Source organism: Alternaria postmessia (genome assembly GCF_024291825.1).
Source record: "Alternaria postmessia strain BMP 2775 chromosome Unknown scaffold_139, whole genome shotgun sequence".
In the NCBI taxonomy this organism is placed as follows: domain Eukaryota; kingdom Fungi; phylum Ascomycota; class Dothideomycetes; order Pleosporales; family Pleosporaceae; genus Alternaria; species Alternaria postmessia.
Window position 1 is genome coordinate 23848 of NW_026260212.1, and position 24659 is coordinate 48506.

At 51.2% G+C, this 24659-nt stretch overlaps 10 protein-coding genes across 10 annotated transcripts; 7 read left to right on the forward strand and 3 right to left on the reverse strand.

Annotated features, from left to right (window-relative positions):
• Nucleotides 1–180: 180 nt before the first annotated feature.
• On the forward strand, nt 181–5165 carry J4E82_010711 (uncharacterized protein; the record flags this gene model as incomplete). The annotated part of the gene is made up of 7 exons (XM_051736922.1): nt 181–2355; nt 2407–2479; nt 2530–2657; nt 2707–3323; nt 3374–3693; nt 4304–4904; nt 4982–5165. 7 exons carry the CDS (start codon nt 181–183, stop codon nt 5163–5165), a joined length of 4098 nt encoding a protein of 1365 aa, XP_051583315.1.
• A 604-nt stretch (nt 5166–5769) lies between these two features.
• Nucleotides 5770–6475, forward strand: J4E82_010712 (uncharacterized protein; the record flags this gene model as incomplete). Its single annotated transcript, XM_051736923.1, has 2 exons — nt 5770–5811; nt 5924–6475. The coding sequence occupies 2 exons, from the start codon at nt 5770–5772 to the stop codon at nt 6473–6475; spliced, it is 594 nt and encodes a 197-aa protein (XP_051583316.1).
• Nucleotides 6476–6696: 221 nt separating this feature from the next.
• On the forward strand, nt 6697–7971 carry J4E82_010713 (uncharacterized protein; the record flags this gene model as incomplete). Its single annotated transcript, XM_051736924.1, has 2 exons — nt 6697–6994; nt 7178–7971. 2 exons carry the CDS (start codon nt 6697–6699, stop codon nt 7969–7971), a joined length of 1092 nt encoding a protein of 363 aa, XP_051583317.1.
• Nucleotides 7972–9018: 1047 nt separating this feature from the next.
• Nucleotides 9019–10348, forward strand: J4E82_010714 (uncharacterized protein; the record flags this gene model as incomplete). Its single annotated transcript, XM_051736925.1, has 4 exons — nt 9019–9212; nt 9264–9695; nt 9757–9983; nt 10047–10348. The coding sequence occupies 4 exons, from the start codon at nt 9019–9021 to the stop codon at nt 10346–10348; spliced, it is 1155 nt and encodes a 384-aa protein (XP_051583318.1).
• A 1254-nt stretch (nt 10349–11602) lies between these two features.
• Nucleotides 11603–12345, reverse strand: J4E82_010715 (uncharacterized protein; the record flags this gene model as incomplete). The annotated part of the gene is made up of 3 exons (XM_051736926.1): nt 11603–11637; nt 11689–11988; nt 12285–12345. 3 exons carry the CDS (start codon nt 12343–12345, stop codon nt 11603–11605), a joined length of 396 nt encoding a protein of 131 aa, XP_051583319.1.
• Nucleotides 12346–13211: 866 nt separating this feature from the next.
• Nucleotides 13212–14665, reverse strand: J4E82_010716 (uncharacterized protein; the record flags this gene model as incomplete). The annotated part of the gene is made up of 3 exons (XM_051736927.1): nt 13212–14087; nt 14189–14423; nt 14475–14665. 3 exons carry the CDS (start codon nt 14663–14665, stop codon nt 13212–13214), a joined length of 1302 nt encoding a protein of 433 aa, XP_051583320.1.
• Nucleotides 14666–16900: 2235 nt separating this feature from the next.
• On the reverse strand, nt 16901–19489 carry J4E82_010717 (uncharacterized protein; the record flags this gene model as incomplete). The annotated part of the gene is made up of 1 exon (XM_051736928.1): nt 16901–19489. The coding sequence occupies one exon, from the start codon at nt 19487–19489 to the stop codon at nt 16901–16903; it is 2589 nt and encodes an 862-aa protein (XP_051583321.1).
• A 790-nt stretch (nt 19490–20279) lies between these two features.
• J4E82_010718 (uncharacterized protein) lies at nt 20280–20846 on the forward strand (the record flags this gene model as incomplete). Its single annotated transcript, XM_051736929.1, has 3 exons — nt 20280–20359; nt 20419–20508; nt 20561–20846. 3 exons carry the CDS (start codon nt 20280–20282, stop codon nt 20844–20846), a joined length of 456 nt encoding a protein of 151 aa, XP_051583322.1.
• A 385-nt stretch (nt 20847–21231) lies between these two features.
• On the forward strand, nt 21232–22147 carry J4E82_010719 (uncharacterized protein; the record flags this gene model as incomplete). Its single annotated transcript, XM_051736930.1, has 2 exons — nt 21232–21345; nt 21401–22147. The coding sequence occupies 2 exons, from the start codon at nt 21232–21234 to the stop codon at nt 22145–22147; spliced, it is 861 nt and encodes a 286-aa protein (XP_051583323.1).
• Nucleotides 22148–22805: 658 nt separating this feature from the next.
• Nucleotides 22806–24266, forward strand: J4E82_010720 (uncharacterized protein; the record flags this gene model as incomplete). The annotated part of the gene is made up of 5 exons (XM_051736931.1): nt 22806–23118; nt 23167–23404; nt 23463–23656; nt 23706–23871; nt 23933–24266. 5 exons carry the CDS (start codon nt 22806–22808, stop codon nt 24264–24266), a joined length of 1245 nt encoding a protein of 414 aa, XP_051583324.1.
• Nucleotides 24267–24659: the final 393 nt, after the last annotated feature.

A 24659-nucleotide genomic window follows, 5' to 3' on the forward strand; every position in this document is an offset into this window, starting at 1 on the left:
GTGATTGTACAATGAAAGACAACCGACTAGAGCTAGCATGGAGGTGTCCACACGACAGCACGTGATCGCGTTCGGCGCACGGAGCCATCGCGTCACGCTAATGGATAGTTCCCGTCATTCCATCCCCTCCCTCATACTGCATACTCCACATACGGCGACCCACACAAACAAATCGCGACCATGCCTGGTATCGTTCAGCGAGGTCGAAAACGCCCGTCGCGCGCGGTCAGCGAAGATGAAGACGAAGAATCTTCCGCCTCCTCCTCTCCACCGTCCTCCGCCAGCAAACGCGCACGCTACGAACAGAACGCGCCCAACGGCTCCCTCCGAACAAATGGCCACCGGAACGGCTCGACCGCACACGCTCAAGACGATTTCAAACCGGGTTCGCTCGTCAGAGTGAAGCTCACAAACTTCGTCACATACACGGCCGCCGAGTTTCATTTGGGACCAAGCCTGAACATGATCATCGGTCCGAACGGTACAGGAAAGAGCACCTTGGTCTGCGCAATCTGCCTGGGTCTCGGATGGAACAGTGAACATTTGGGCAGAGCTAAAGAGCTGGGCCAATTCGTCAAACACGGCGCGACAGAAGCCGTCATTGAGATCGAGCTTGCAACGGGCTCTGGCAAGGGCCCAAATCGAATAGTCAAGCGCCTCATTCGTAAAGAAGACAACAAGTCTGTCTTCTTCCTAGAAGATAGGCGCGTCACCCAGAAAGATGTCGTAGCGATGGCCAAAGGATACTCCATTCAAATCGACAACCTGTGCCAGTTCTTGCCGCAGGACCGTGTTGTTGCATTCTCCATGATGAGCGACGTCGACCGTCTACGAGAAACTCAACGCGCTGCAGCGCCTCCTTACATGGTAGAGTGGCATGATCAGCTAAAGGCCCTGCGTGTAAGCGAGCGATCGAAGGAGGATGAGCAGACCAAGCAACGCGAGAGTCTTGAGAAGTCGGAAAAACAACAGACCTCATTAAGAGGCGATGTGGACCGTCACCACCAGCGCGAAAATCTACAGCGAGAAGCAAAATGTCTAGAGATGGTCAGGCCTATGATCGAGATGAAGGACCTCAAGACAAACATTAATAATATCAAGGCGGAAATCCGAGAAGCAAGACTGGAGCTCGATCAGATCAACGTCGACATAGAGCCAGCGCGTCAAGCTCAGTCGGCGGTTGAAGCATATCAGGATCAAATACAGCAGGTTGTGCGCCTTCGCAAGAACCGCGTCGATATGATCAAGACTCAAGCCGACAACATTGCGAGAAAGGTCGACGCTGAAAAGACGAAGGCAGCAGAATCTACGGCGATGATTAGTGCTGAACTAGCATCGAAGAAGACGAGCGAGCAAGACATGGTCCGTCTAAATCATGAGATCGTCAAGCTGAAGCAACAGCAAAACAGTGAGCCCGAGCATTACGACGCAGAGTCTTACGAGCAACGCAAGGCAGCTCTACGTAATGAGATATCAACTAGGGCGGGCCTTGTCGTGGAAAAGGAAAACATATTACTCGATATGAGGAACCGTCGCGTGCCTGACATCTCGAGGCAGAATGAAAAGCTGAAAGCAGACCGCGCAAGGCTGAATACTCAAAGCGGGAAACAGGCCAGTCTCTTACAGAGACTTTCTCACGACACAGCTGCTGCATGGGACTGGGTTCAGAAGCACAAAGATTCTCTAAATCTGAAAGGCAAAGTGTGCGGTCCGCCGATTCTAGAATGTTCCGTCATAGATCCTAGGTATGCTCAGGCCGTCGAAGGGCAGTTGAGAAGGGGTGATGTCGTTGCCATTACCTGTACCCACAAAGATGATCAAAAGCTACTTATGAACAAACTCCTAACCAAGAAAGAGAACGGCGGGCAAGGACTTCACGACGTCCATCTTCGAACATCGCCGAAGCCTCTCTCTGCGTATCAAAAGCCTGTCTCTGAAGCAGAACTGACTTGTTACGGGTTTGAGGGATATATGTTAGACTACCTTCAAGGGCCGGATGAAGTCTTGGCAATGCTTTGCGACAACAACAGATTACACCAGATCGCCTATGCTGCAAATCCAATCTCGGACGAGCAACATGAGGCTGTAACAAACAGCCCGATCCACAGCTGGGTCAGTGGTGTGCTCACGAATCGCGTTGTTCGACGTTACGGCCAAGCTTCAACATCTGTCACAAAACTTAGACCGGCACAATTTTTCGTTGACCAGCCAGCCAACGCGGATGAGATGCGGGAGCTTGAACAAAAACAACGTGAGCTAGTGCGAACAAAACAAGAGCTGCAAGAGGAAAACACTGTAGTCAAGAATGAAATGAAGACCCTCAACGAGGAGATTGCAGAATTCAGACAAGAAATGGTATAGGTTCCTGCTGGTATATGCGGTCTCTATTTACTAATAAGGAGGTAGGAAATCGTCCAAGCTGAGCAAAACGGCATCAGGAAAGCTCTGGCCGAATGGGAAGCCCTTCCTGGAAAGATCGGTGTGTGTTTCAATTATGAGAGAAAGAGCATGTTTGCTGATTCCATATAGCAATGAAACAAATGGACCTGGACAGTCATAAACAGAAGATTGCGGAAACGGCCGACCGCATTCGAGCAATCAAAGCTGACGCTCGTGTCGCATCTCTGAAGGCGGCTAGTCTGACGCTCGAATATGCTGTAAGTTACGCTTATTCTTTCGTATAGCATTTGCTGATCTGCTTTACAGAAAGCTGTCACGCAGATGAGAGCATTTCATGAATCGCACGTGGAGGCTGAGATTAGATTCATCGAAGCCAAGTCTGAACTCAGGGGCTTAATACAGGAGAACAGCGAAATATTGCAGAAACAGCAAGCACAACAGCACAGGATCGCCGAGCTTGATCAACGCCATCAAGCCCTTCGGCGTGACTACAGGAGGATTTTCAACGTCACGCAGGAAGAAATTAGCACCTGCACCGAGGAGGAGAATCGGATGATACTCGCATACAAAGAATCTATCCCCAGCATCGATGACTTGGACATAGAGATACAGTCTGTCACTGCGCGATTGGGAATGATGGCTGAAGGCAATCCTGGGGCGATCAAAGCTTACGAGAAGCGCGAAGAGGAAATCAGAACAGCACGAATCAAGCTGGACGAGTACGCCCGTGATCTCGAGCAAATCAAGGATGAGATCAACGAGATCCGCGGCAAGTGGGAGCCTGAGCTCGATCGTCTTGTCCGCAAAATCAGCGCAGCCTTCGCGCAACAATTTGAGATGATCGGATGCGCAGGAGACGTCCAGGTGAACAAACACGAAGCAGATTTTGACAAATGGTCCATCCAGATCTCCGTCCGCTTCCGGTCAGTTTTTTCCTGGTCCGTGAATGAAACGACGCTAATGATCCTAATAGAGAAAATGAAAGTCTCAGCGTCCTAGACTCCCACCGCCAATCCGGTGGCGAGCGCTCCGTCTCAACCGTCTTCTACCTCATGGCGCTACAAGACCTCGCCCAATCGCCCTTCCGCGTCGTCGACGAAATCAATCAGGGTATGGATCCTCGCAACGAACGTATGGTACATGGACGCATGGTGGATATTGCGTGCCAGGAGAACACGAGTCAATACTTTCTTGTGACACCCAAACTTCTGCCTGGTCTCAAGTATCACGAGAAGATGAAAGTGCATATCATCAACTCTGGAGAACATGTCCCGGTTGCAACAGGAAAAACGGGTGAGTGGAATTTGTCAAGTATGGCAGAGATCGCCCTGGCAGTTCGGCGGAGCGTTGCTGTCGCTTGAAGATGTAAAACTGTATAAGTGCTGCCCAAGGGTAGACGAAAGCATCTCGTGTAAGATGTGACACTGCTGCCATGGTAATCAGGAGGCGTTTACGGTTCGACATGTTTAACGGCGGAGGGTATTGGCATTGGCAATGGCGCAGGTGCATAATGATACCAGTGTTACGGCTTAGCAAACGCGCGATATCGATCGCGCATCGAACATTCTTAGCGCCCTTCTTATCAGCGCTATCGCATGGCGTGCGCGGAGAATATATTGAGGTACCCGTATCCGTACGTGGCTATGTAACCATTTCCTTTGACATATCGTGTTCGTGCGACGCGGCGTGGTACCTTTGTGCAGCAACAACTACCTTATTCTGCAGACACCTCGCCAATACTCAGCTGTAGGTCGATCCCAACACTCTCCACTGGACGTGGAAGCTGGAAAGCTGGAAAGTTTGTACGAGGCAAGCGGGTACCCTGGTACTGCTCACCTGTATTATAGGTTGGGGTGGTGCTATGGCTCGCTACAGTTGGTGCCAGGGCTGCGTCATAGTACAGAATACCTTGGAAGGGTTGCATCGCAGAACACGACCCAAGAGAGGCGCAAACGAAACGGGAATATGAGAGAGCCTTTTTCCTTGTGTGTATACTGGATAAATGCCTACGTTCAGTTCATCATTACACGAGAACAGCTGAAAAATCAACTGCCTTCTAGAGCAACAACAGTATCGAACGACTTCGGCAACATGGCACTATACACTATATGTCTCGCCTTCGCACTTCTTTCACCTCTTGCGAACGCTCTGCCAAACACTTTATCTGCTCTCCAAACCATTACGACAGAAACATGGCAGATTCCTCGTCTGGACATGCATATGATGAGCATCGGCACTGGTATTCCGGGTAACCCACCTTGGCCTGAAGATTCAAAGTTCGATTCTACCATTGACTTTGACGTGATGGTTCCAGCTGCGACAGGACTGGCAAAGTGGAATTGTCAGGGTGCCATGGCAAATGGTACTATCACGGAGCGGCTGATCGGTTGTGTAAGATATGAGGAAGATGGAGAAGGCGGCTTGATGTTTGGGATGCAGAAGTATGATGGGCTTGGAGAACGAAGGGCTGAGTTGAGCTTTTCGCTGTGGCTGTACAGGAACAGGTATGCTTTCTTGGCTTTTTACGACATCCTCACGATCATGCATGTGTCGACATACACTGACGCTGATTACTGTGTAGACAAGACGGTGACCTGTTTGTCTCGACGTACTCAGGCCACACAGCTATAACAGCAAACGACGCGAAGGAACCGACCAGTTATCTTACGTGTCTTCAGGGTAAACCGCACGACGGATTGAGATGTAAGATCAAGAGCTATCTGAGTGTAAACAAAGAGCTTGTCATTGAAGGGTCAGCTGCCTAAGCATCTGAGAATGGCGCGAAATAAGCAGATCTGTCAAAGACCGAAGCGAAGAGGTAACGAGGCAAATGTCCAAAGCCGGATAATGGCGATGATTAATGGAGACCAGCGGTATGTCGGCGACAGAGTCGGCTGGAGAAGCTTTGTTTTGGTCGTATGTCTCACAGCGTGTATGTTGTACGTAGTGGGGCGGGAGTGGCGTGTTTCAAAATCTCCATGCTCTTCCTCTCCCGTTAGAATGACTTTGGCCGGTAGGTGTCGGTGAAAAAATGCATGCAACCTCGATGTTTGCATGAATGATGCTTCGCGATAGCCGAACTAATAATCCTATACTCTTGTTGTCCCTGACTTCGCCTTTTGCGGGTTCCTATGTGGTCTGAGTAGAGCGCCGCCGCGTAACTGAGGCTGCGAAAACGACTTGTCGAGGTTCGAGACAGCGACACGTTAGAGTGCTACTGCAGGTATACTGCCGCACATATGCATGACAGGACTGTTGCAATTGTTTGACTTGGGAGCAACGAAATTGCGTTCCCCTCTACTTGTACACCTGCTTCTTGATATCTTCCTACTCACGCTTGGTTGTTAGCGACCTGTTCGCGTTGTGAACATGCTTTCTGTCGTCGCCGTTGCTGTCATGGGTATTGCAGACGTTCGTAGGGCATATTCCATCGATGTTGGACGAGATGTTATGGAAACAGGATGCATTGTAAGTGTTAGCCCAGGAGCTCTGTGATGGATAGGTAACTGATATGCTTGCATAGACCTGTAATTCTGACTCCCCACCTACGAATACGATCGGTGTGCGAACAATAGCTTCAGCAACCAGCATCATCGTAGACCAAGGCGTCTCTTCCGGTCATCTGCCGCTCGAAGAAATCGCTTACACGCCTTCTGCTCCAACAAAGCACTCACCTAGACCCTCACCCCAGCTCACCGCTACAGCAAAGGCTGGCATTATCGCTGCCTCCATTGCTGTTTTCGTCATTCTACTTCTACTCGTACTCGAGTACACCTATCTTCGACGAAAACGACGGGATCGCGACTTAGAACGAGCGATCGATGAAGTGGACGATGGAACTGAGCTGAAGGAATCCACGGCAAGCGAAAGCAAGGAGAACATGGTACTCGAGAGCAGAGTTGAGATAGTTATCGAAGAAGAGCAGCGTAGTGAGAGTGAGAGTTGGGACGGGGAAAGCCAGTGGGGCGTTGGTACAGATGGGGAAGACAGTGATGGTGATCTTGGTGAATGGGGGAGGGGAGGGAGATGGGAGACAGGGAGAAACGGTATGAGCCTATCACGAACAGAAAGCTGAGTCTGGAGCGGAAACCATCGCGTACGATGAGAACAGATCAGGTTTGAGGTTGCCGTTGAGACAGTGGGTCATGGCCGCAGTCACGTCCGGATTAGCGCGAGAGTTTCCTTCTTCTGTGAATCTGTCTGCACATTCAAGCCCTTTAATCCACTCACTTCCATTTCTCTTGTGGCACAATCAACGCACACTTTGCAGGCACAGAAAGCGACCGCTGCCCCACCATGGCTGCCAATTGCAAAATCACATCGGCTAATCAGAATCTGTGGTTTCTCGACCCTGTCGTTATCGAACTCCAGTCATGTCCAGTTATAAGTGTGGAGGAGATTGCCGAGCTCATGGTTCCGACTCGTATGAGGTTTCTCGATTCCAGCAGTGGGACTGTGGTCCACGAGTTCAAAAAGGGCTATGGACCTTCTGAATGGGATTGCTCCACAATATCAGCTCTGCACGATACGGGTGCTCGACGATTGCACCCGCGTTCACTGTCAAAGATCCTCAAGATGGATCAATCGTGGATTGGTGACGCGCAATTCTACCCTCCTCTAATTCCTCCTTTATGCCTTCCACTGCTAAGCCAAGCACATCGCGAAGCAACAGTGGGGAGACTGCTGCAGCATTTAGATAATTCACAGTATACCGAGTATGCGACGACACTCACCTTCCGATCGTCCGCCGTAGACTGATGTCTCAGGCACTTCGTAGGTGGCAACGAGGCTTCGAACACTCTCCCACAGCTGTCGGCGAACATTACTTCGATCATGCATTGCGGTGCTCTTCTTCCTCTAGAAGCGTCAGCTATGACAAGCAGCAGTACGATACACCTCATTACCGGTGTGCGCATCTACATCGTGTATCCTCCGACGCCACATAACATGACGACTATGCACAAGTATTTGCTAGACCTCACCAAATTTCCTGCGCCAAAGCATGCAAACGTATGCAATGACTTACAAGAAGGCATCACCTTCGTTCAGCGCGCTGGTCAGACTGCAACCATACCACCGTTCTGTCCAACAATGATTTTCTCTACAACAACCAGTGCAAGGGTCATCGTCCGCTCGCGTTGCCACAACGATGTGTCAATGCGACTAACACAAGTGGAGCTTATAGTAGATCAGATCAGGGCTGTACAGCACGTGTGTCAAGAGACAGCGGACACATCGTTGGAATACCACACTGTACAGCTGTACAAAGACGTATCTACAGTTTTTAGAGCATCGGAGCCGAGCACTCCTGCCCGGAGACGGTCATTGGCCTTGGGAGCTGCTTGGAAAGACAACCATACTCGTTTCCGGGCTCTGATAGAGGGGTATGTCTCCCAGCCGTTGAAAGATAAAATCCTGAAGAATGTCCCACGACTTTGGAACTTCGCTGTGCAGAACCAAGACTTTGAAGAATGTCCAGTCTGCAACGTGGACCTCAAGGACCTCGGCATGGCGTTCATCGCGCACTTCCGGAAAGAGCACTGGAATGAGGCCGAAGACAACACTCAGTGAGATAGGGATTGATACTTGTTACTTATGGACGTCTACGATGAATCGCAGAGGATCACAGGAGAGAGGAAGTCTTAGTGGCTGAGAAGCGTCATGGTGCTTTAGACCAAGCTCCGCTCGTCAAAGACCATGGCATCAGATCGCTCGTAACGTTTGGGTGCAGAAGTAGTACGAGACGCGATGCGAACGAAAGGAAAACAACAATATGGGGTGGCTGAGTAGCGTGAAGGACAAGAGGCTATGGGACGCAGTGATGTTTGACAAGGACAAGTTCATCAAGACCGATATTTCGCGGCCGGTCGGGAACGGAAGCTTTCCGCACTGCCTAGATACCTATCATTCGATTCCCGTTCGCAACAAGAACACTTCAGCGCCCACATCCTCTTTTATTTATCAGGAACCTGGAGATCGCGATCAGCTCGACGCTCGAACGATGCGAGAACCCATGAACGGAAGCCCGTTTTAAATCCTACAGCTACCGTCCGATGGGTGAATAAGATTTGCCGTTCCTGCGTGGCTGCGGTGTAGTTGTCCTTGGAGCGGCCCGTCCACGCCCTGAGAACCCTGAATTTCGGCATCCTCAAGCACATTGCGATCGAAAATATTTCCATTCGGACGTATTCTTGCCCAAAAAGTGACTGCAAGCATACATGGATGCTGATGAACACATGCTTTCCGACAATAATTCTCCATTCCCGTATATGAACTTTACCAGTGCAGTTGACAGGTCCATCTGCGGCAAAATGTTCTGCGTCTAGTCCTTGAACGTCGCATCCGGCATCTGGAATGGCATGGTTACATGCAGGCAGGACGGCCCAGCAAAGAGTGACCTATCTCAAGCTACTTGCTGCATACGATCCATTGCCACAAGTAGCAGGAGTCGTCCGTGTAAGGCGGTCTAATCGGATGCAAGGGCCCGACCCATGTCGCCACATGCAAACGTAGATTAGTAGGGGGCCGTAGGAATTCATATTAGACGATTTGCACGCACTCGATGCTGGACAGCCTTCTCGCAGCTACTTGTCTTCCTTGGTCAACCTTGTTCACAGAATGCGTTTCTGCAGTCTTCCCACCGCTATCCTGGCATTGGCCAGCTTACTTGAGTCTGCTGCGTTGCAGCCCCGTGACCTTCTTCAGGACCTACAAGATCAAGCATTGGCAGCACTTAAAGAGGCGGAGAGGAATGGTACGCTTGAGAGGAGAGCTGGGTGCAATATTTCCACAGCGCCCGTCAGGCGAAACTGGTAGACAGCACCACGATACAACTTCGACATAGTGAAGATTAACAACCACAGGGATTTCATGTCCGCAAAGGAGCGCAAAGCGTATAGTAGCGCTGTCAAGTGTATGTACACTTCACCTTCTAAGTCTGATCCGACATTGGTTCCTGGAGCTCGATCCCGATACGACGACTTTGTTGGACAGCACATCAATCAAACCAGAACCATTCATGGTACCGGAAACTTCTTAAGCTGGCATAGGTACTTTGTGCATTCCTTTGAGAATGCACTAAGGGAAGAGTGTGGCTATACTGGCTACCAACCGTACTGGAACTGGTTTAGTTACCAGGATGATCTGAGCAAGTCCCCGGTTTTCGATGGTTCTGCTACAAGCATGGGTGGTGATGGCTACTATGTCAAGCACAATGGAAGTACTGGTGGCGGTGGCAGAATTTATCTACCGTCTGGCAATGGTGGTGGCTGCATCGAAAGCGGACCGTTCAAAAAGTAAGCTACTACAAGGTCTCTGGCCTTGCGCAACTGAAGTGTCGTTTACTGACAACGTCAGCGTGCAACTTAACCTTGGACCCATTAGCCCTACCATGGCCGGAGCAAACAAGTCAGCATCAGCGCTGGCCTGGAACCCGCGCTGTGCGAAGAGGGATCTTACCAATTTCGCATCTAAGACATGGTTTACTTTCGAGAACCTGTACAACATCACGCTTGGTGCCGCATCTAAGGACATTTCATCCTTTCAAAATGAACTTCAGGGTCGTTTTACCGATGGCTTCCTTGGTCAGTAGTATTCTGTATGGACTGTGGTTGGACTTTGTACTGACTTTGTTCACTTACCTTCAGGTCTTCACGCTTCGGGTCATTTTGCCATAGGTGGCGACAGCGGTGACCTCTACAGTAGTGTCAACGACCCCGTTTTCTTCATGCATCATGCAATGCTTGACAGAGTATGGTGGATCTGGCAAGCGCTGCACCTAGACCAGGCCAAGTCTGTTGAGGGATCGCGCTCTATGTTAGACCCGAACGGCCCAAGGACTACGCTTAATGATGCCATCGAGACCAACTGGCTGAACACTCCCGATGTCAAGATTAGTGATATTATGAGCACTCTCAGCGGAGAGCCTCTGTGCTACATCTACTTGTAGTGTATCAAGGAGAACGAACAGGGACAGTATGCATTTCGAAAGATATCAATATATGATGTATTCTGACTTGATGCAGCCGGTCAGCGTTGTAAGTGTTTGACCATGATAAATTCTAATGCTTGCAAAGCATCCGCCAGATCAGAACCCTCGACAGCTACCATCGATACACTGGAAGGGCCCGATCTTGATGCCAGAAAGCAGGTCTCTTCTGTTCCCGAACCATCGTAATCGTTCTACAACTTTCCTCTTTAACACAAACAAGGTTTCAACTTCCACACGCTTTTGTGATCTTTTGCACTTTGAGACGAGTTGATGTGACCAGATCAGGTATGTTGGTCGACTTAATGCACAGTCGAGAAAGCGAAGAGAGCGGGCTGACGATACTGGTACGGATTACAAAACTGAAGACGCGACCATCGAAGTGACCGCAATAGCCGGAGCCATGGACCGCTGTTCCAAAAATAGTTACCGACGCGCCGGCCTAGCGACTGTGATGCAGGGCCATCGTCCAAACGCTTAGCGATACATGCCAGACCAGCCACGCGGTGAAGAAAACGAGGTCGTTTTCTCATGAGAATACAGCGATGATGAAGTTGGAAGAGGTGGGGGTTGTCGTCGAAGTGAATTGGACGCTCTTGTCTCTGCTGTTGAAGTGGTATAGGAAGCTGAAGAAGACGCTGACCGCGTTGAGTCCAAAGACGAACGTGGAGAGATGTCATTACGTGATACAGACGCCTTATCTGACATATCAGACAGCTCGAAAGCATCCTCTTGGCGTTGCCGTGGTTCGATTGATTGTACTTCGCCCTTGTGGAGTAATTGGTGAAATTGTAGAAGCTCTGAAAATCGAAACATGACTGTTGCTCCATGACAAATGTTGCGGAGAATGCGTCGCCTTTTCAAGCTCAAGGTCTTCCTTGTAGGACGACGGTAGTGAGGATGAGACTTCCTATGCGCGGCTAACGCTGGTAAGGAAGCTGATGATAATTTTCATTCTAGCTTTCGACAGTGCTCTCTACTAGTCCTTTTCGTCAGTCTTCGTACACGCTATGATAATTTTTTACGTCGATTGTCCAACTCCCGTTTGACGTATCACGTTGTGTCATGTAGCAAGCCTGCGGGAGCTACGTAGGCTACCTGGGTTATGTTGTACAAAATGTCGAATTCTGTGGAAACCAGCATACAAGCCGTGACGGTTGCTCGAAGCAAAATCTGCACACATCCAATCACGATAAATACGGTGAACACAATACGTCAGAGGGAGTTGTTGGGATGACTTGAAGTTGTATCTAAGAGATAGTAGCTGTTGCAAAGAAGAAGAATTGAAACTTGAGACATACAGCGCAGACAAGAGCACTGTTCATAACTTAATATAAACTTGTCATGCACGAGCTTCATGGGGAAGTTACTGATTCTGTATGGATTTACTTCCCACGTGGAATTGATCACGGGTAAACGCGTCGGATCAGCATCAGCTTGCCGCTCCCTATACGGGTCGGCCCTGTTCCCCTTTGGGGCATTGTTCGCAACCAAAAGTTTGATATGGTGATGCAGCTGGTTCCTGCCAATGAGAAGACTCCATAAAGAGCCAGACGTTCTAGCCTCAAGGGGACTTCTTGAGTAGACCTGACTTGCAATATCTATGAAAGTTCATTCACAATCGATCGATCGTCTATGATCTTCAAGATCAATACAACTCCACTATCTTTGAGAAAACACGAGCAAAATCCCTACTCAGGCGACAAGGTGACAAACACCAGAAATCGCCACCTGTTATCCGCCCATAAGAAGGCAGTAGGAAGAGCTTGGACTGGATATTAGTTGCGCAAACCGCACGATCGGGCAAATAGCGCGGTGTACTCATCTCCAGATTCAACGGGTGGTTCGTTTACCGAAACGGTACCCCAATAGACGCCACTGTTGCTAGTCAACGCACAATGCGCGATACGACCAAGGAGTATTTTCGAGTACTGCGATACGGGACGCAAATGACGCATGGTGGACAGACAACAGCTATGCTCTAGTTCATCATGACATATGGACGTGATGAGCCACGCATAATCGACAACAAAACACTCATTATGAAGGGAGCAGTCAAGAGATGCAGGCACGCCAGTGGATGAATTGAGCGTGGAGGTTTGCAAGAGCCTTGATGTGTGTACCTCAGCGAAAAGCCGTCTTAGCGAGTAAACGTCAAACTGAGATCTATTAAATTGATTCATCCGTAATGATCATACCTTCTGAGTCCTTTTGCATATTGACGCACCATACTCTTGGTTAGCCTAGTATGTGAAAAATGACTCGTCCAAGACGAGGTACTCAAGGGATACAAGAATGTCGGTTTCGGACGGCTACGGGACCGAATGGCCTTCGGCATGCGCGCCGGGGTACGTAGTATCACCCTACGCATACACGAATCGAGCAAATCACAATCCGGACAAGTCGATCTGGAGTTGCTGTACGAAGAAGCTCAACTCTTGTGTTGCACGCATCATACATAGTAAACATGATTGTTGTGGTTTGGATGACGAAAAATGTAACACCAAAGCAGGCGAATAATACCAGGGTATCTTTTGGTGTCGCCCACGACTCGAGTAAAACGTCCTTCCTCGTACGCGCCCTTAGCGTCGATCGACAGTCTACTAATGTCCGATTGGTCACAGGTACTACACAAGATGCAGAGTGACGATGATCAGATTACATATCTGCTGGTGACATCGAAGTCCAATCAATCCGAGGGTGCAGAAACAAGAACGCAAAACAGATGCCATGACATGTGAAGGGTCTCCGATCCATGAAGACATCAAATATGTGCCCTCGCCACCAAATTTAGCGCCCACTCATACGTCGCAAGCCTTCAAACCTATTTGCCATTGTGCTCACCACCGTGGGATAACTCTCCGTGGTCAACAGGGATGTTTGACTGCGTGAAGGCACTAATAACATCATCGCGCTCAGACTTGACGCCTTCTCCTTGATCATCCGTCTCCAACTTGACATGCTGACGCAGCTCGACCATAGCTTCAATGACCTGTAGAGCCATGCTGTGATTAATCGAACCCTTCACATGCTGCCATAGCTCAGGATCGAGTGTTGCCGCCAAAGTATCAATAACCAGACTCTTGAGTTGCTTTGGAGTATCGTCTTCCTTGACAGCGTGCTTGAAGACAACCCCAAAACTGTCATCGGCTGCAACACCTGGACCGTATCCCAGAAGCGTCTGGATGAGAACACCGTGATTCTCAGCATGCATGAGACTGTCGTTCGCGGCCCTGTACAATTGTTTCAAACAGATACTAGCGAGTTCATCAACACCAAGTCGTGTAGCAAGCTTGAGAACAGAGTAGAGCTGTTCAGAACCCTCGTATGAACACTGCGCTCGATAGACCCACTGTATGAAACATCTTACAGTCGCTTCCTTTACGTCAGGAAGTATGAGACGGTGTTGCGCGGCGGCTTTGAAAGGATCCTTCTCGGCTCTCTTGACTTCGGTCTTTTGGATGTCGTGGAGTCTTTTGAAGAGTGCAGAGGCTACATCTTGTAGGGCATGGGGCTTGAGGAGATCCAATCTACCCGATAGGCTCAGGTCTGAAGCGATCTGTGAAGGCTTCGGGGCCGACTTCTTGACGTTTCTGGCAGATATTTGGGAGGTGACTTCGTCCATAATGAGTTTCTTGACGCCGGTGGAGTACCCAACCAGCGGGTAGTTCTCAGATGCCTGCTTAATCAGTGGTTTGACCTGATACATGTTAGCTGAGTTCAGTTAGAGGTGCGCACATGACTGAGCGCGTTGACAATGGGAATTGTCGTATACATCCAAGTTGTGCTCACATAACGTACCTGTTGTTCCAAATGCCTGTCTTCAAACTCCTTCTGAGAACACTCCGGAAATACGTATGCTGCGACTTTCTCACGAAACGCGTCGGCCTTTGCGAACTGCGTCCTAGCCGACTTTGCCTTCTCGAATTGACCTAGGAGTTGCTTGCTGTGAACGCACAGAAGCTCCTCGTGCACAGTGAGCTTGGTCTTGAGGTCAAGCTCACATTCGATGGTGATGGGGGTTTGCATGAGCATTCTAGTGGACTACGTTAGTCTGATAACATGCAAAATTTTGATGGCATTTTACTGGGGTGGGGTGAAGTCGACAGTACCCGGTGTATGCGGGTATGACTTGAAGTCCGCGGCGTTGTCCATCCTAGGTGGCTCCATGGAGATGCTCGAGCGACCAATACTGCTGGTGGGCAAGGTCGAAGCACGAGACGGGGTAGCTAGTGGAGTTGTAGTCGTGGATCGATCCACCTCAGAATCATCAGGCATTGCCGTAGACAGCGAATTGGTTATTGCAGCAGAGTGAGAAGGTGGTAAGGTAAAGAGACGGAGAGACAAAAACAACAGCTTTATTGGAGTTGTATAGGCTGAATAGAGCTGTTCGAGGAGATCGTCTCTCACCTCAACACAAGAGCAGTTCAGCGAAGGGTCCGCCAAAAGCGGGCCAGAGGTAGGAGTGTCTTCAGCGTCACCTTGGATATCACTCTGCTTAATGAACTGGATGGGATGGGATGTGAACGTTCAATAATTGGCGGTGACTCGCCTTGATAATGCATGTAATGGTATCAAAGTGTAACGTGTTTTATAAGCGAGTCGTCCTTACAAGCGAGTCGTCCACCTCACTAACTTTAATTACCTTAAAAGCTACGCAACGCAACAACAGAATAAGGTAGAATAAAGAGGCTAACATAATAGATTAAATAGTATCTACAGCATCTTTTTTACACGTTCGTGAGTTGTGCCCAGTCTCTCTGCATCTCCTGCAGCGTGCAATAGCCTGGCGGCTGAGGCCCAATCGCTCACCACCTTAACGCTGTTCATGCTCAATCTGCTGGTCAGCCTCCTTTTGAGCTAGTATATTCTCTCCCTCTCCCTTTGTTAAGGTCCCACGCTTCTGTATTCGCTTCTTTTTGCGCTGCCTACGCTTAGTTGCTGCCTTATTAGCTCTCTCGAGGCAGGTAATCTGATCGCGCATAAGCTCGGCTAAGAGCATCATCACCTCAGCCCCCTTTTTAAGCTGGTGGATCGCCTCAATAATTGAGGCTAGTAATGAGCTCTTATGCCGTCGCACGCGATCACGTATTAACGTTGATTGAGCTTCAAGCTCACGTACGTTGCTTGGTGTACGAGCCTCCCAGGGAGGCTCTGCGAGAGCAGCTGGTGGAGTAGGCGTACGCAGCTGCACGTTGAGCTTTAATAGAACAGCGTCTGGCTGGAGAGGGGCTAGGCCTGCGCCTCGAAAAGCTGAGCAGATATTGGCTGAGGTAAACGATCGATTAAAGGCTGCTTTAAAGGCTGGCAGGAATTCGAGCTTGGTGATATAATTAATATTGTAGCGCATCAGAGCCTCAATCTCACGGCTGTACGCGCGCTTCATAGGCGAGAAGCAGCCTACGTCAAGAGGCTGCAGTAGGTGAGATGAGTGAGCTGGCATACAGAGCGTGTAGATATTGCTCTCCTTACAGAGCTCTTGAAACTCAAGAGAGTAGTGGCTCTCATGGCCATCAAGGATAAGCAGCCGTCGTGCTCCGACCACCTTGCCCTCTGTATGCTTAACAAAGTGCTTAAGCCACTTAACTCCTAGCTCGTTGGTCGTCCAGCCGTTGTCGCTGACAGCGATTGCCCAGTCGCGTGGGATATCTGCTTCCTCGTACTAGGCAGATAGGTGATACTTGCCAGCAAAGATGAGGAACGGTGGGATTGTCCAGCCAGCAGCGTTAATTGCAGCAATTACCGTCACCCACTCGCGGTTGCCAGGCTGGATAGTCTTTGGCCTGCCTCTCCTCTCTAACCCTGTGATAACTAGCTAAGTCTGGATCTTGCCTATCATAAAGCCAGCCTTGTTAAAGTTGTAGACGTCCTCGTCACAGATACCGTACTTGGCCTTTGTCTCCTCTACCAGCTTAAACCAGCGGCTAATTAGCACAGGGTCCTCGCATAGAGCTCTCTGCCTATTATACGATTAATTAAAACGCGTCGTAAGACTGTCTATACGCTTAACAAAGTTGCGCGGCCAGTAGACGCCAACGCAACCTGCACTACGCGCAGCAAGCAGCTTATTAGCCATATCGCGCGCAGCTGTATACGTAGGCCCAAATCCTCGCTGGTCAAGGTCAAGTATATGTCTAACAATTACCTCCTCCTCTAGCTGGGTAAGCTTCTTTGAGTTGGGCTGGCATTCGTGTCGTGCAGGCCTGCCAGCGCGTCTGTCGCGTAGCGTCATTCGAGGGACGTTAAACGCGCAAGCAGCAGCTCTCTCAGTCTTAATCTAGTGGCTATTAAGAGATAATATAGTAAGCTGCATATCAGCTTCGGATGAGCGCAATAGAGCTTGTTGGCGTTGAGGCATAACTAATCTGATTTTCAAAGGTGATCAAAGTTGGTTGGGTGGACGACTCGCTTGTAAGGACGACTCGCTTATAAAACACGTTACTCAAAGTCAACGCTTACTCCTTACCCATGCCATGATCAGTCGTGCGTATCCTTGGCCTTTCGAAAAGCATACTATATCTTCCTTCGCTTGCTCGCCGTGGGTTGATCCTCTTCCTCCACTGACGGCGTCCCTTCATTTCCGACGCGTCCACTGTCCCTCTCTACGTCCCTCCATGTACTGACTAGACCTTGGACAGTCTGAAACATATCCCTCGCATCGCTCACCACACCCTCTTCTCCAGGATTGAACATGACTGCGTTGACAAACATGCGCATCAATTCCTTCTCTAGCTGCGCAGCATTGACAATTGCCTTTGGAGGCACATTGTCTGCCGTAATCGGCAACTCGACAACGCCTCCTGTCGCGCCACCAGGACTACCAGTGGGATTATCGGACGCTGCCGCGGCAGCCGCAACTTGCTTTGACCCTGTTGCTATAGCTTTCTTTATGGAGGAGAGATCCGTGGGACGCTTTATTATGTCATAGTAGCCTTCGGCATCTTTTGCGCGCACTGCTGTATTGAAAGTTGAAGCGTGTTTGTGTGAATTAATATCATACATCATGGGGGCCGTCGTGCGGGCAAAGTTCCGTGGTGCGACCAGAGTCTTGGGCGGGCCTGGCGTGCTAAAGGACGTCTCTTCAGTCTCCTCGAGAGAAGCCTCGCGGGCATTTCGTTTTCGGCGCGTGGAAAACGATGCTGAGGTAGGAGCTGCTCCTCGTCGGCGCGTGGACATGTGCGATGGTGTCTCGAAGGAACCTTCCTCGTCAACAGGCTCCACAGAGGTTCCGCGCTCTGACTTGATCCGATGACCGGCTTGCGATTCATTGTCCGCCGCTATTGTGTCTGTGTGTGAGAGAATGGACTGGCTTCTACTCCGATCTCGCACAGAGCCACCTGCTCGAGAGGATGCAATGCTACCAGGTCTTGTCCGTTTCGCTGGTGCTTTCCTCCGTGAGCGACCAGAACGGGATTCTGGCTCGAGCAAAGATTCTTCTTCTTGGTCGTGGGACTGCTTGGAGTTTTGCGGTGTCTCCGTGTCTGTTGCAGGATCCTGTTCTACCTCTTTCCCCTTGCCCTTTACTCGCGACTTGCGCTGCGTCTTTGACTTCGGTGGTGTCTGTTTCGGTCGAAGAAGAGGGGGAACATCGTCGAGAGGCAACACCTCGGGGCGTGGGCTTGCAGGAGTGCCAGGCGGTCCAGTGAAGCTTGATCGCTTCCAGAGACTCTTGGCAGATACTGGAGTCGCTAGAGCGCTCTGTGGTGAGCGTGCATTGATCGGTGTGGAGACAGACTGTCTCGCCTGGACAACAAGAGGATGCATCTGCGGTGCGCCTGATTTGCCGGTACCAGGAGTTTGTACACTTGCTCTCGACAGTTGTCTGTTGCCAACAGGTGTAGATACCTGAGGATGCTGCTGGGGCACGGCGGCTTGATGGTGGACGCGCGACGGGTCCTGGGGTGCAACCTGGAACGGTGGAAGCATGAAGCCTGCTTGAGGTGGTGGCTGAGGCATCTGAGGTTGCAATGGGGGATATGGCTGGTGTCCGGGAGGAGGTTGATGAGGTTTCTGCTGCTGCTGCTGTCCAGGATGGAATCCAGGAGAGTGAGACCCTGAGGGTTGCTGTAGAGGGTATTGCTGGGGTTGTCCAGGATACGGCAACTGCGACCCTGGGTGGCCATACTGAGGTATTCCATTCGGCGCATAATTCTGGACTGGCTGGGGCTGCAATTGGGGACCTGGCGACGGTGGTTGCTGCGGGTGGCTCGCTGGCTGAGGTTGTATGTTTTGAGGGTACGGAGGGCCATTCGGATGGGGCGCGCCGTTATGATTCGGTTGAGGCTGTGGTGTTTGCTGGAATCGCTGTGGTGGTGCTAGCGGCTGGTTGGAATTTGGTTGCGGAGTGGAAGGTGTACGCCGTCCATCAGAAGAAGGGTGTTTCTTGCGAGGAGATGGTGAGGGCTGTCCGTTCTGAAGTGGTGGCGCGGATCCCGGTTGTTGTTGTTGGGTAGAATCTGGGGAAGGCGCGATGGAGGGTCCACCTCGCGAGCCATTCTGAACAGGCGTCGGGCTGGCAGTGGGCTGCAAAGCTTTTGGCGCAGACTGTGGCGACTCCGTAGGCAGCTGAGGGCTTCGCGACGATGGTGTGCGACCGCTCGACCGCTCCCGCTCCCGCTCCCTCTCTCTCAGCTGGTCGTCCCACTCCCCACGCTCGATGCCATTGATCTCGCGCTGCAGCCTCTCGTAGCGCTCCTCCTCTAGTCGAATCTGCTCCGTGATCTCGTAGCGGTACGACGCGTAGAGCTTCGTGACGAGCTTCGGTATCAGGTGTTGGTGTTGCAGCGACTCCTGGACGGTTGGCAGGCTTGGGCTATGCCTCTTTCTCTTGCCCGAGCTGGCGACTTCCCCATTCTGGTGGCCATCGCTGTCGGCGCCCTGCTCGTACTCAATCTCCCTCTTCAGACGCTCCAGGTAGAAGTTGCGCAGTGCATCGGGACTGAGGCGGCCGGGCTGGAAGTACTTGTGGGCGGTGATGTCCGGGTGTTTCTTCAGCAGGTCGGATATCCTGCCGAAGACGGCGGGCGCTACGCCGTAGGCATGGAGGCACTGGAACAGCAGCAGCGACTCGAGGTTGGTGTAGGCGGAGAGGCTAGGATTCATCCCCCAGGCGTCTGCAGCGCGAGGGCGATGGGCTCGGGGCGGAAGGGGAGCCACGGCTGCTGTGTTGGGGGAGACAGTCTACTGGGGCAGGCCGACGGGCATCGCATGCGACTCGAGGAAATGGGCGCGTCGGGCGGGGAAATTGTGCGAGATGGATGGGCGCTTGGTGTGGATGGGGGAGATTGTCGCAATGTCGCAAATTGTCGTCGGTGGTTTCGTAGCCCAGCCGCCTGAACCTGACGCCTACATCGGGCTGCCCCTGACCTGGGCCAATCAGCGGCGCCCGGCGTCACGTCGCCTTCACGCGAGCGCGGGGCCAGACTCGAGCAGACGGCGGGACCTTTACCACGCGTACTGCGATACTTTCGGCAAGCTTCGTTATAGCTCGAACCCGCATCTGTACATGCAATTGTGACTTCTCGCCGTCGTTGTGCACCTGTATCTCGTCGGCCATTCTTCGTCGGGCTCTCGGGAGCTGCGGCGCATCCAAACTCTCCTTCCTCTAAGCTCCACATGCGATCTACGCCCAAATTAGTTTGGGGGCATAGGCATCCCCTTTTCCTGACATTGCAATCGTCCTTCCATCTCCAGTCCAGGGCAGCCATATTATGCTGCCTCCCTCCCATTCCAGGTCTGGCTGAGTCAAATGAAACATCTTTGATCCGCTGAGCCACCTGCCGACTCTTGTCCCATCTTGTTCCAGCCCATAAATATATCCACTCATCCCCGAGCCTCTCCACGCCGCCTGCATCCTGCATAACCTGTTCCTGTCCACCCCCATCCCTCCATCATGACTTCTTCCTACCCTGCACAGTCCGTCACCATGGAGGATCCAGACCAAGGCTGGAAGCCAAACAACCGCCCTCAATCGTGAGCTCTCCCGGCGCTAGCATAGCTCCCGCCTGTCTGAGACTGACCACGCCCTGTAGCACGGTAGCGCGCAACTTCATGTCAGAGCTCGACAGCCTCTTCAACCTGGACGGCGGTCTCGAGAACCTGGATAAGACTGTCCTTGAGAAGTACGCTTTCGCCATCTTGACCGCTACTTGGAGCCGGCTGACAGGCGCGCAGGAAGCAGGCAGTCACCACCCAGACCAAGGAGCTTGAAGCCCTCGAGGCAAGGCTCAAGGCCGCCGAAGAGCGCCTGAACCAGGCAAAGAGCAACTCTCCACCAGCGAAGCGGGACACGCACCGCGAACAAGACAACGCTCGGTTACAAGGGGCCGCCAGCCCCCTTGCCCAAAAGACCCAAAACATGCCAGGTGCGCTACCAGAGACACCGACTCCTACATCGACTACCAGTGCTGACTATGTCCTGGTAGAGCGGCCACTTTCTGCCAAGCCTGAGACGGCATAGTTCTACCTCATTCACTACGATACCACGATACCCCGGCACTGCACCCACATCCAATACACTGCTTCATCTCTGTGCCTGGGAGACTGCATCTTGGAAAGGGGCATATATGTTTTATAATCGACGATGGCATTTTCATTTCTGGCTGGTGACATCTTGTTACTAGTCCCTCAGTTTCGGGGCGCTTGTGTGCTGCATGTCTCTCTTTGGATTGTTTAGCTGCAAATGCTACATAACCTCCATGACCTTTAACCGTTTCCTTGTGGTGTTCTGCTCTGTTTCGGTTATACGCCACTAACTCCGTAGCTTTGAGCACAGGCCTGGTAGCCTCGTAGCAGACTCACCGACACATGCATCTTCTGCGTCGCAATCTCACCAGGCCTGCAATATGGACGACGTAACCGAGGCTGCCCTGATCAAAACGTTCGACAAACTTGCATCAGAACATGTCATTTTATACGGGCCCTATGAGTCGATCGAAGTGGAAGATGAAGGGTACCCTGTAAGCTAGTCTAGTATCCTCAGAGAAGCTGAACCCGTACTCATGCCATGTCAAGATGGAGTTTCGCATCTGCCCAGCACTAGCTACAAAACCTCACACAGTGGGTGCTACCAACCATGCCTTCAATCAATCGCGAAAATTGGGTCCAGGAAGCGACATGTTTTGCCCGGACGAGCGAATCATGATCAAGCAGATCAACGGAACGCACGACCTAGCACTGAACCTATTCTGTGTGGATAGGCCGCAGTTACTGATGACGACCTTGGACTCGTACAAGCGTCAACACGAGGCTCTTGACGCAGAAGATTTTACAGTCATGCTTGAAGTTTTGCGAAAGCTTCCAAACATGTACGTCATCTTCAACTGTGGGGAGAGAGGTGGATGCAGTAGGGTGCACAAGCATCTCCAGGGCTTGAAAGGGCCACCACATGCTTTCGACTATATCATCTCCTCTCTTCACGATTCGTCCAAGAAGGTACCTTATCAATTCTTCGTTCATGAGTTCAAGCATGGGTTCAAGGACACTTCAGCCTCAACCGTTGTTGATGCGTACAAAAAGCTTCTCTCACAGTGTCGGTCATCTATGGAAACTGAAGAAGATGATACTCCTCCACACAACGTCGTCATGTGGGCTGATCGTCTCGTGGTCGTTCCACGTCGGGCAGGTACCACAGAAGGAGCAAGTGCGAATGCTGGAGGAATGCTGGGAAGTGTATGGGTAACCGGCAAAGAGCATGTGGATAAATGGTCTAGGGTCGGCTATGCGAACGTGTTGAGGGAGTTGGGCGTTCCACGTTCCTAAGAGAACGCCATAGTATCACTTGCATCTCGTATATCCAAACAAGTTGTTGTCGAGGCACATGCAGACCATACTGTGGCTGCTCAATATGCATCCTCCTTCCGATTCCAGACGTTCGCTTCGCACCAGATACTCACCATACTGGAGCACGTCAACTTACTAACAAACACCACGAGATCACGTACCTGGCACTATCCAAGCCCCGTATTTGGCCTATCTAGTAGCCAAGACAAGCCAGCATAGTCTCCGAAACGTGCACCTGCCTAATGCGACAGACTAAAACCGCCCGCACCAATCACGCTTGTGTGCCTACGACGTCAAGAAAATATGCCAAGTAGCTCAGTATATTAATCCGCCGTCCAGATTCTCGAGTAGACCTCCGAGAGCCTTCACATACTAATCTCCGGCGCTTGCATCATCTACGTTGGGCTCTTTCGAGCGTACATCTCCCGTGCTTGCAGCAGATCGACCGGGAACATGGGGCGACTACCTGCCTAATCGATGCGACACTCGAGGATGACAAGAACGAAGGTATCGGTGGTGCTAGATACTGGATGGGAAGGTCAGTTATGGACTGGTATGACTACTACATTGCTTAAAAGGAAGTGCTTTCCCCATGCCATCCTGCACTGCCCAGGAGTCATCGCATCCACCATCCATCATGAAGACCACCATCCTTACTTCAGCACTTCTTCTTTCTTCTACGGCGCTTGGCACTGTCGTCCCCAGGGCAGGCAAGAAGGTCGATTACAGTGGCTTCAAGGTCTTACGCGTGTCTAGCACTGATGCTGTCAAGGGAGAAATCGAGAACTTGGCTGCGCATGTCCTTAACCCCGGCACGTCCGCCGAATTAGACGTTGTCGTTTCGCCCGAGAATGTCGACGCCCTGACTGCATTGGTCGCTGAGAGCAAAGTGCTGAACGAGGACGTCGGCGCAGCTCTTGCAGAGGAAGGCGAGATGAGCGTTTACGCTGGTTTGTAACGACCAAGCAGTTGTGATGACATCGATTGACCATCCGCAGTTCCCAGTGAGACTTGGTTCACAGCCTATCACCCATATGCCGACCACCTTCAGTTCCTTCGGGATCTGCAAGCCGGATACACTGGACAGTCCGAGATCTACACTGTTGGCACCTCTGTTCAAGGACGAGCCTTGACTGGTATCCACATCTGGGGTAGCGGTGGAAAGGGCTCAAAGCCTGCTGTCGTCATTCACGGCAATGTTCACGCAAGGGAGTGGATCACCTCCATGACTACCGAGTATGTAGTTTGTTCGTACAATCAGTGCAAGATCTATATGCTGATTCTAGACTCTCAGGTACTTTGCATGGCAACTGCTTACCAAATACGGCTCAGACGCGAGCATCAAGTCGCTTGTCGATAAGTTCGACTTCTACATCACACCCATTGTGAACCCGGACGGTTTTGTCTATTCCCAGACGACCGATCGTCTTTGGCGCAAGAACAGACAGACCGTCAGTGGTAACACATGTGTTGGTCGCGATATCAACCGTAAGTCTTGCGACAGAATCTTGACTGAAGCCTCTGACATCCTTCATAGGCAACTGGCCATACAAGTGGGAAGTAGCAGGTGGAGCTTCCACAAACCCTTGCTCAGAGACATACAAGGGTGTAGCGGCTGGCGACGCGCCCGAGAACCGTGGCCTCAAAGCGCAAATTGATTCGCTCAAGGCGTCGCGTGGTATTCGCCTTTACCTCGATGTGCAGTAAGTCCTCACTATCTTGATCTTCGGAAACTCCGAAGCAGGTCGCTAACCCCAACTCCAGCTCCTACGGTCAATACATCCTGTGGCCTTACGGCTACGACTGCAGCCTACGCGCCGAGAATGACGCACAGCACCGTTCCATTGCAACCCGTGCTCAGTCGGCTATCCGCGCTGTCTCCGGCACTGCGTACACCATTGGTCCCAGCTGCTCGACGTTGTATGCTACCACTGGCTCTTCGACTGATTATACTGATGTGCAGGGTAATGCTACCTACTCGTACACCTATGAGCTGAGGGATAAGGGTACCTATGGCTTCTCGCTGCCGGCAAACCAGATCAGGCCGACTGTTCTGGAAACTTGGGCTGGTGTTGCTAGTATGCTGAGGGACGCTTAGAGAGGTGTTGATATGTGTTCAAAGATGCATACTGGAGGCCGAGCTTTCCCATGATTGAAGTAGACATTAAGATATTACGAATACAACGCGGTAACGGAAAGTAAGAAACAATTCTCAGGAAGCAGAGGAGTGGCTTCAACTTCCTCGATGCTGTCGATTTGTCCAGATTGAAGCTGAGCAGTTCGAATGTGACTGAGGCTAGGAAGTAATTTTGCACAATAGGCGAACTCGTTCTACGTCGCAGACATTGAAACCGTGCTCTCCATGACTCAAAGCGTTCTGCGTCATGTATATGTTCAGCTGCAGTTCTAGTTTCTGAATGATAGTGACGATGGTGATGTGGTGTGCTGTATCGGAGGAGGAATGACGCGTGGGCTACATGTTGGCCGACGC